Genomic DNA, 9,673 nt, shown 5'->3' with positions numbered 1-9,673 from the left:
ACACCTTGGTGGTCTCTGTAAGAATGATTGATGCCTAAGTAAAAAGGGTCATGATCGACACAAGCGGCTCCGCTAACATCCTCTACTTTGATGCTTTTAAAAAACTCAAGCTTTTAGTTAATGAACTCATCCTTATGATTTCTTCACTAATGGGATTCGCGGGCAACTCCATCTCCCCTCTTGGGACCATGAGCTTGCACATCACGTTTAGTGATAAACCCTATTCTAAAATGGTGATGACCAAATTCATAATTGTTGATATCATTTCAACGTACAATGTAATTATAGACTGACCCACACTTAAAAGACTGAGAGTTATGGTGTCTACCTATCACACAATAATGAAATTTCCAATAAAAACCAACAACGGTGAGCTAAGGAGTAATGTGAATGAGTCTAGTTAGTGCTATCTAACGATAGTTTCCCAATAAAAAAAGGCTCACCCTAAGAGTTTACTGTTGGACCCTTAGGATTTTGCAAAGTCCCTCCCACATCCGGAGCTAATTGAGTCACTGATCGAGGAACATCTAGACAAGGCTCATCTTAGTCAAGTCGTCAAGAACAAGGTGACACTTCTCTAGGAGAAGTGAGTGTAACTCATCGACTTTCTTAGGGAAAACGTTAAGGTGTTCACAGGAACACCGAGAGATATGCCAAGAATACACCCCAACGTGATCCAGCATCACTTGAACATCTCCCCTAAGGTTTGACCCGAGAGGCAAAAGCCATGTAAGTTCAATCTTAAATGCTAGTAGACGATTAGTGATGAAGTGGACAAGTTGTCAGGGACAAGGTTTATTACCGAAGTGCAGTATCCCTAGTGGCTTGCTAATATTGTATTAGCTAAAAAAATTAATAAAAATTGAAGAATATATATTGATTACACTGAACTCAATAAAGCATATATGAAGATAACTACCATATTTCCTAAATTGATCCATTGATCATGAATATATTTTCGAGATATAACCAAATAAGAACGAGTAAAGCCTTCTCATAGTTTGCATTAACCTCATTTTGTTTTGCTAGGTAGAGAGCAAGGCGTGAAGGCACATTCACTTCACCTAAAGTAGAATTACAATCATCGATCAAATCTACATACTGCTTAAGTTAATTATTAAGGGAATATCAGTTCCCATCCTACTATCAGTAATTTTTATTATTCTAATGCAAACCAATCAAAATAATTATATGATGAAATTTTGAAACATCCAATGATAAATAATTTAGGTATTCTTAGCCTACTTATTTATTTGACACTTAACTAGAATAATAAAGTTACTAGAAAAATAATATACATGTATAAAAACTCTTATAGAAATAATTTATTTCAACATGTTTAATCTAAAATTCAAATTTAACTATATATATATATATATATACAATAGTTTAATATATTTATCGAAGATTAGTGTGGAAAGAGAATGGTCTAGTCACCCTCTACTGGTTTACCTCCTAAACAATAATTTAAGGGAAATCGTTCGGGCCTGTCTCCTCTCATCGCTCATGTAGACAAAACGTCAAAGAGGGACGTTGTCCTCGTAGACCAAGTATAAAAGCTAATTTCTGGTATTGTGCTAAAAGATTCTCTTTTTAAGAAAAACTTATACCTTAAAAAGACTTCGGACTAACTTGAACGTCGAATGGATCAGATCAAAAGCTTCTCTCGACATCGATCTTAGTGCAGGCGATACTTCAAAAGCTAAACCCTCATCTCGAAACTTCTTCGAAGCCACTTAGGATACTCCTATGCTTTCGAGATACAATGATGTCGGGTTGACTCTACAAAATTCCGTAAGACTAATATACGATTGAAATGAGTATTATGAAACCAACTTAGATCTGATGTTGATAATAAAAAATGGACTCCATTCACCTATTGCAATAATAGAGCCATGCTTTCATCTAACAAAGTCATTCCTGCACTCTAAGTTAAAATGAAAATTTTATATTAACACATATAAAGTACTACATTTACGGGAGTTCGACGAGGGTATTATAACTTTTTATATGTAATTTATATATCTATTGATATATAGTGAATAATTATTTTATAATAAATAATTTTGTTAAAATATTAAACATATTATCTGGCCTTAAATGATTATCCGAATTATTGAATATTACCACATACACCTCTCTTATTATTAGCAATATAAGACTGTAGGTGTGTTATGTTAGCGAAAATAAATTGTAATGATAGGTGAAGAAGCCAAAGAATTTAGAAAATACATGAGATACAAGCTAGGATGCACATCTCAACCATTAATCTTTGATTAATTTAATTAATAATTTAATAAATATAGTCAAGCAAATGCAAAGTAAATAAATGTAATAAGAAATGTTAAAGGGTATTATTTTGAGTGGAAGAGTGAAAACTGAGTATATAAAGAGTCAATCTCCAACGAGATACAATAAAAGGATTAGATCAATCATATTTTTTGAATTAATATATTGCTTAAGATTTAATTATAGAAAAAATTTCTTTCATAAAATATCTTAAATAAACAAAAAGAATTCAAGGCTCTTGGTCGAATAAGGGACGACATATTCATTAAAGAAAAAGAGGAATTAATACTTAGGATGATTATTATATTTTTCTTCGTAGAAAACTGAGATAAAAAAATATGTCTATTCTAAAATTCTCAATGATGTTATTCTTTAGATCTCATCGTGTTCGAAGTCTAATATAATATATTATATATTCATATCGTATTATAACATAATAAAAAATAAATATACATATATAACGGACCAAATAGACGACTGGATCGAACGCTCTCCATTGGACACTTGGACGGCTAATCTACGGCGTAGTGGATATTTATTTATGTATACGTGTATGCGGATGAAGTATCGGTTACCTAATTTATTTGTCGTACTCGTGTCCGCCACCTACGTTGCTATTGGATGGTGGACTAAGCCGTAAAGTGGGACCGACATGGATCGTACGATTCTAAGTCACCCACGCAAGTAGGCGAAAGGTGTACTCGTTTCATTGGTCATCCGTCGAGGGGTTAGGCGATGACGCGTGTTTGGATGATTCCCGGGACACGTTGAGATAGGTGGCGCCCAGAGAGCCCTCCGGTTAAAATCCTCGCTACGCTGTTCGCTGTTTTCACGCAAATACTCATCAGCAAGAGAGGAACGAACAGGAGGTTCCATCACACCACGAATACGTCGATGAGTCCCCGAACAACAATGACCTGCGTCGTGATCGGAGGATCGGCGGCTTCCACAGAAGCTTTCTCTTGGGCCCCACGCTACTTCAGTGAAGCTTGCGTATCCGGGTAATCGAAAGGGGGTAGATGAAGAGATGCTTTTTCTTCCGCGTGCCCGTTCTTTGGGTTTGGATCGTCGTCGTTAGGTGGGCAGCACCAGGACGAGCGAGGGAACGAGTCTTCGTCCGCCATATTTGACCGGAAGGAAGTAAGCACCCAACGGCGCTTCTGCCGTTTACTTTCCTTTCTCGTCTCGCTACCCCCGTCGCCGCCTCCTTCTGCTCCCCATTCCTTTTCCTTCTTCTTCGACGATCAGCCCTAACCCCACAAGAAGAGTCGATCCAACTCTTCTATTCCGTGATTCTTGGAGATCTTGAACCATTGGCTCTGACTACAAGGTGCGTCTTCTTCGATCTCCGTTTCTTCTTGAGCCGCATCGACTTTTGGTGTCTTTTGCCTTGAGGTCGTTCTTGTTCGATCCCTTTGTTTAGGGTGGGTGTGCAACAGTCCGATTTACGATACATAAACCAGTCTTGGCGACTAACCATTGTGTTGTAGCCATAAAATTGCCATGTATCATGTGTCGGACTCTATTTGTTTGTAATACAAGTTAATGAATATATGATTTACAATCTGCTGAGGAATGCCTCGACGGGAGACAAGACTCTGCGAGTCGATTCCACGCTTGACGATTAGACATGATCTTGATCTGTTCATCTTAGATGTGATTTTTTGATGAGAACCTGCCATAAGTTTACTTGCCTGTTTTCTGATATGGTCGATCATCCATGCTTTTGGATTCTAATTTTGTTCTCAAAATTTCTCCTCTAGGATCGGAACACCGGATTGCTTTTCTGAGAGCATGGAAGCTGCGAATTCTGCTGTTTCTCAGACCAAACTCCTTGATTTTAGGAGTCGGAGAAGTGTCGGCTCTCTGTATTCGTGAGTGTTGTTTTTCCATTTTCTTTTGTTATTTGACAGATGATCTGAGGATGAACCCAACGTCAAAATGAAGTTTTTGCTTTAGATCTGTAATCGATCAATTTGTAACTGAAGTTGACGGATCACATGTTCATCAATTACATATCTCGATGCTTTCTTGCATATGGTAGAGCTCAAAGCCAATTCTATTTCAGATCAAGGCACAAGGGAGGTACCTCGGTATGCTATGTCAAATGCTCCTCCCATTCCTCGCGTAATGGCCCTCAAGGAACTGATGAATCACTGAGTTTATCGGTGCTTTCTAATCCTACATCTGATGTTAGCAAAGGGAATTTTGCCAAATCTATACATATGCCAGTCAAAAAGCATAATCTTGGGAGGCTTAATTGTTCTGCAGAGGCATGCACGCATGATGCAAGTTTTCTCAGCATTTCTTCAAGTCATGCACATGAAAGGGTTGGCATACTCCTGTTGAACCTTGGAGGTCCAGAGACCCTGAACGATGTTCAACCATTCCTGTTCAATTTATTTGCTGATCCAGTAAGTTCGTCATATTTTGATATATGAGCAATGAACAGAAATGCTTGTCTTGTTCCACATGTTTACATGTTCTTTTGGTTCCTTTCTTAACTAGTTTATTGCAACAATCAGATTGATATATTCTATTTAAGCTTTTCGATGAAGCAAGAATGTGAGAAAATAAACTATTGATTTGCCAATTCGCACTTGTATATGAAGATTTTTTTAATCCGTTTAGTTTGAAAAAGCAGAAACACTCCAAAATCTTGACCAGCTTCTTGTAAGAGCAACCTCAGTGTGGTGCCAAGATTCACTGTCTTCTTACTTGACATATAAGTGACAATTTTTTCATTGCAGGGAATGCTGCCAACATCCAATAGTTGGTGCACTGACACAAACATAATCTCAAATGGTCCAATTATCAAATTACACATGTGATACTACTAATGTATATATACATATGATGTGTATATACATGTCATTCCCAATTTATTCGATGCTTGGGATTATTTTTATGAATATTTTCTTTATGGTGCACTAAACATATATATTCTTAATTGTAGTTCTTTTTTAGTTTTCAGTTGTTTTACTTAAGATATCTTTTCCTCTTTCATAATAGGACATAATACGGCTTCCTAGACTATTCCGGTTTCTCCAGCGACCACTGGCCAAGTTAATATCAGTTGTCAGAGCTCCAAAAAGTAAGGAGGGTTATGCTGCAATTGGTGGTGGATCACCATTACGGAGGATAACTGATGAACAGGTTTGTAATTTGATTTAGTAGTGTTCCTTTTTCTTTTCCTGGGATATATTTCTTCACTATCACCATGGCATAGTAATTTACTCAATATATCTGAGTTACAATTTTAGTGGGGTTTTATTGAATGGGAATAACAAACTGTCTTATGTCTTTCCTTCTCATGTTTCATTTAGAAAAAAGCTGCTGCTGACAAGCTGACTCAATGAAAAAAAATTTCAGGCACAAGCACTGAAACTGGCCCTCAAAGACAAGGATTTGCATGCCAATGTATATGTTGGTATGCGGTACTGGCACCCTTTCACTGAGGAGGCTCTTCATCAGGTTTGTAATTACACTTTACTGCTACCCGGCAACAAATTGCTCAGTGCTTAATATAACATGCCTTCAATCTGTAGTTGTCTGCTGTACCTCTTATTATTTTGTAGTTGCTTTCTTTGATGCAGTAGTTGTTCAAACCTGCAGCTATGCATCCTTGTAATTTTTATAGTCAAACCAAACTGCTTCTTGTTTCTCCATTTTTTTTGTCAAATTTCACACACTTTGCAGAGCTTCAGTGGCTTAGAGACAAATGAACTATAACAGTCTGCAAATTACTATACTAGAAATATTAACAGCAAATAAATTATAACATTATGCAAACTACTATACTAGAAATAATAACAGCTTGATTTGTCCTCAATCTGCATATATTTTATTTGTACAATTAGAAGAACAGAAATGCTATTTGGAGAATGTGGAGTGCTACTTGCTTGAAATGTGCTTGTTTAGTTTGTGTACTCTTGACTTACGTGGCTACACTGACTACTTATCCATATAATTACAGATAAAGAAGGATAAAATAACAAAGCTTGTTGTGCTGCCACTTTATCCTCAATTCTCTATATCCACTAGTGGTTCTAGTATCCGTGTTCTACAGAGTATTATCAGGTAGTTAGTAATTTCTCTTTCTTTTCTATGAAACCTCTGAATTCTCAACTAATTTGCGATTAATTATTTTTTAATAAAGCTTACTGGATATTAATCACATTGCAGGGAAGATGCTTATTTTGCAAGCTTGCCAATTTCTATTATCGAGTCATGGTATCAACGTGAAGGTTACATCAAATCAATGGCTGATTTGATAGAAAATGAGCTACTAAGTTTTTCTAAGCCCGAGGAGGTAATTTCTATTGACTATTAATTGTCTGATTTATGTTAAAGTGCTTTTCTCTACTGTTAATTATTACACATGGTATGGTGATTTCCCTTGTAGTGTCATGTGTCATGTCTACCACTGCATCTTTGTTCCAGTTTGCTTAGAATTTGTATGGTTGCATCTTGCTAAGCTGCATAACTAATGGAGTCGAGATGTAGAGCAATGGAATTTGCTTGTTAAACCAACAAACCCTTTTTTTATTTGGGCGGGGGGTGGGGGTTGTAAGCGACACCTAAGGATGATGGCATGGTGCCATGGTGGTGTCTGTGCCCTTCTCTTTTTCCATTTCTTATTTCTTCTAGTTGGCATTGATAATAAAGTCCACCAAACATGCTTTTGGCAAGCCTTTGGCATGATGAGACAAAGTTAACTTGATAAGACACTCGGAGAAGAAACACAATTTGTGGATCCAAAACTAGGCATAAAGGTCATAATAGAATTAGGGACTGCTGTTGCCGTCAAATGATTTTTACAATGGATACGATAACCTACATATTCATTCGGGGATAGTTGGAAAAATAAGTCAAGCTAATTACTAGTTCACAAAGTTTGTGACAAGATGGCTAAAATTTAAGCTTTACCTAAATGGATTTTAGAAGATACAGTTTTTTTGCTTTAAGGATTAGTGCACTGCAGTAATTGATGTTCCTTTACTCCATATTCATTATAATTGGTTTAGTTACCAGAGAAGCTAAGCTATTTTTCTTGATACTTTTGTGTTGGACATGTCTCATGTTCTCATTTAAATCTTCTGTTTCCCTTTGCTTATGATGGTAGGTTATGATATTCTTTAGCGCACATGGAGTTCCACTTAGCTATGTTCAGGATGCAGGAGATCCATACAAAGATCAGATGGAGGAGTGTATCTCCTTGATCATGGCTGAGTTGAAATATAGAGGAATTGTTAACCAGCACACTCTTGCTTATCAGGTACAGGGTTTTACAAATGCTCCAAATTTATTGAGCATCTTTTACTAAAATCTCCATGTTCTTTATATAAATCCTTCTGTTTCATTGACTTGCATTGCTCGATCCTGTAGTTTCCAGAAGAGTTTATTATTTTCTTGAACTCCTTGCAGAGCCGAGTTGGGCCTGTTCAGTGGTTAAAGCCTTATACTGATGAAGTGATTGTCGAGCTTGGTCAGAAAGGTGTAAAGAGCCTTCTCGCAGTCCCTGTAAGGTAACTTGTCAATTTGTTGACCATCAGCCTGCGAATCCTTTTCAGATTGAGCTGAATTCAATCAGTGTTTTAGCAACAATTCATGTTGTTAGTGGATTCCTAGTAACAGCCCATTATTACAGCATTGCATAATGGTACGTTTCTGGTGGCAAACTTTGGCTTTTATGACCTGCCCCATGGTACACATATGCTAAATTATACACTTAGGAATATGTTGAATATTTATATATTAAATAATTTGGGACACTTTCATATGCTAAAACAACTTATATTGTTTATCTTGCTAGAATAAACAAGAAGCATCTTTTGGTTCATGATTTTATGTCTATATTGATTAAGGAATTGTTGAGCAGTTGCTTCATTTTCCTGGATGACCTTTTTAAATCATCATAAACTCCTGCCTCAACAAGAAGCAAAGCTTGAGGGTTCATGCTCTTGCTCAAACTAGTTCTCCATTGCCATCTTTTGAGATCAAGCCTATTCTATCCCATCTAGACTTGGGTTGCCAGGAGGAATTCATGTGCTAAGTTGTCGTACATGATTTAACTGATGGTGTGGGTCATATTGGTGAAGGATGTTTAACTGGCATGCACTTGATTTTTGTGTTTTTCACTGACCACAATTTGGATTTTTCCTGTGCCATCATCTTCCAGCTTTGTGAGCGAACATATTGAAACTCTGGAAGAGATTGATATGGAGTACAAGCACTTGGCTCTGCAGTCGGGCATTGAGAACTGGGGCAGGGTACCAGCTCTGGGTTGCACTTCTTCCTTCATCTCAGATCTTGCAGATGCCGTTATAGAAGCCCTCCCATCTGCATCTGTATCAAATGCAAAGAGAACATCCTCAGAGCCCGAGACCGAGACAGATCTTGTTCAATATGCCATCAACTTGTTTTTCGGGTCAATCTTTGCGTTTGTGCTATTGCTGTCACCTAGAGTGATTTCTGCGTTTAGGAATTTCCTCATCTAATATATTTTTTGGTCAAGGTGATGGTTTTCCGGTCAACTTGAATCATCTGAATACATGTAAGTGATAATGATCTCCGCAAAGCAATTTTGTAACGTTGATAGTCGTTGGCTGTTATTCTCTGCTCATGACAGTGGCTAAGTGAATCAGTTGATGTAAATCATCACCTCACAGGATGATAATTTTTCAATTCGACAGATATCATGTAAGAAAGACCATCATTAGATGGATTAAGAAACTGTGTGATGTTCCGACTTTTGAATCTGAAAGCACAGTAAAATGTCTAGCATTTGCATCGCTGCAGCCTGTGAGAGGAATCTTATAATGTAACAAACAGATAGAAGATCTGTTGGTGAAGCGAAATGTACACACTACAGGAAAGGGAATGCTTCTTTTGCGTTGCACAGATTGGAAGCACGGAGTTCCAAAATGCAGCTTGTTGCTGAGGCTGCCGCTGAACTAGCAAGCTTTCTCCTGACAACATTCTACATTACATGAATCATCGAACTTCAACTCTGGAAGAGCCCGTGAATACCGAGGTCTTTTGCGTTGCACAGATTGGAAGCACGGAGTTCCAAAATGCAGCTTGTTGCTGAGGCTGCCGCTGAACTAGCAAGCTTTCTCCTGACAACATTCTACATTACATGAATCATCGAACTTCAACTCTGGAAGAGCCCGTGAATACCGAGGATGGTGGAAGGAAAAGTCGCTGTTGTGTTTGCATGAAATCGGAAATGCTAAATCTGCACAAACATGCCGTGATGAATGGAGAAGCATAAATCATATGGTACGATCTGCCACAAATGGAGATTGTAACATCACAAGGACTTAAGAATCACCATATGATGTGACTTATTTCCTTTCATTTTAATTTATGTTTTAGATTT

General features: G+C 37.4%; 1 protein-coding gene across 1 annotated transcript; it reads left to right on the top strand.

Annotated features, from left to right (window-relative positions):
- The first annotated feature begins 3,435 nt into the window (after positions 1-3,435).
- On the top strand, positions 3,436-9,075 carry LOC135679480 (ferrochelatase-1, chloroplastic-like). Its single transcript, XM_065193281.1, has 10 exons — positions 3,436-3,619; positions 4,053-4,163; positions 4,358-4,703; positions 5,302-5,445; positions 5,662-5,763; positions 6,266-6,369; positions 6,475-6,601; positions 7,415-7,567; positions 7,717-7,817; positions 8,471-9,075. Exons 2-10 carry the CDS (start codon positions 4,084-4,086, stop codon positions 8,787-8,789), a joined length of 1,476 nt encoding a protein of 491 aa, XP_065049353.1. The 5' UTR covers positions 3,436-3,619; positions 4,053-4,083; the 3' UTR covers positions 8,790-9,075.
- The last annotated feature ends 598 nt before the right edge of the window (positions 9,076-9,673 follow it).

This window comes from Musa acuminata, chromosome BXJ1-7 (genome assembly GCF_036884655.1).
Source record: "Musa acuminata AAA Group cultivar baxijiao chromosome BXJ1-7, Cavendish_Baxijiao_AAA, whole genome shotgun sequence".
Taxonomy (NCBI): domain Eukaryota; kingdom Viridiplantae; phylum Streptophyta; class Magnoliopsida; order Zingiberales; family Musaceae; genus Musa; species Musa acuminata.
This window is presented reverse-complemented; position numbering and strand designations above follow the sequence as displayed.

Coding starts and splice junctions, on each gene's coding strand:
- LOC135679480 (XM_065193281.1), top strand. CDS start 4,084: ATGGAAGCTGCGAATTCTGCTGTTTCTCAGACCAAACTCCTTGATTTT. Junction 4,164..4,357: donor AGTGTCGGCTCTCTGTATTC/GTGAGTGTTGTT, acceptor ATTCTATTTCAG/ATCAAGGCACAAGGGAGGTA. Junction 4,704..5,301: donor TCAATTTATTTGCTGATCCA/GTAAGTTCGTCA, acceptor CTTTCATAATAG/GACATAATACGGCTTCCTAG.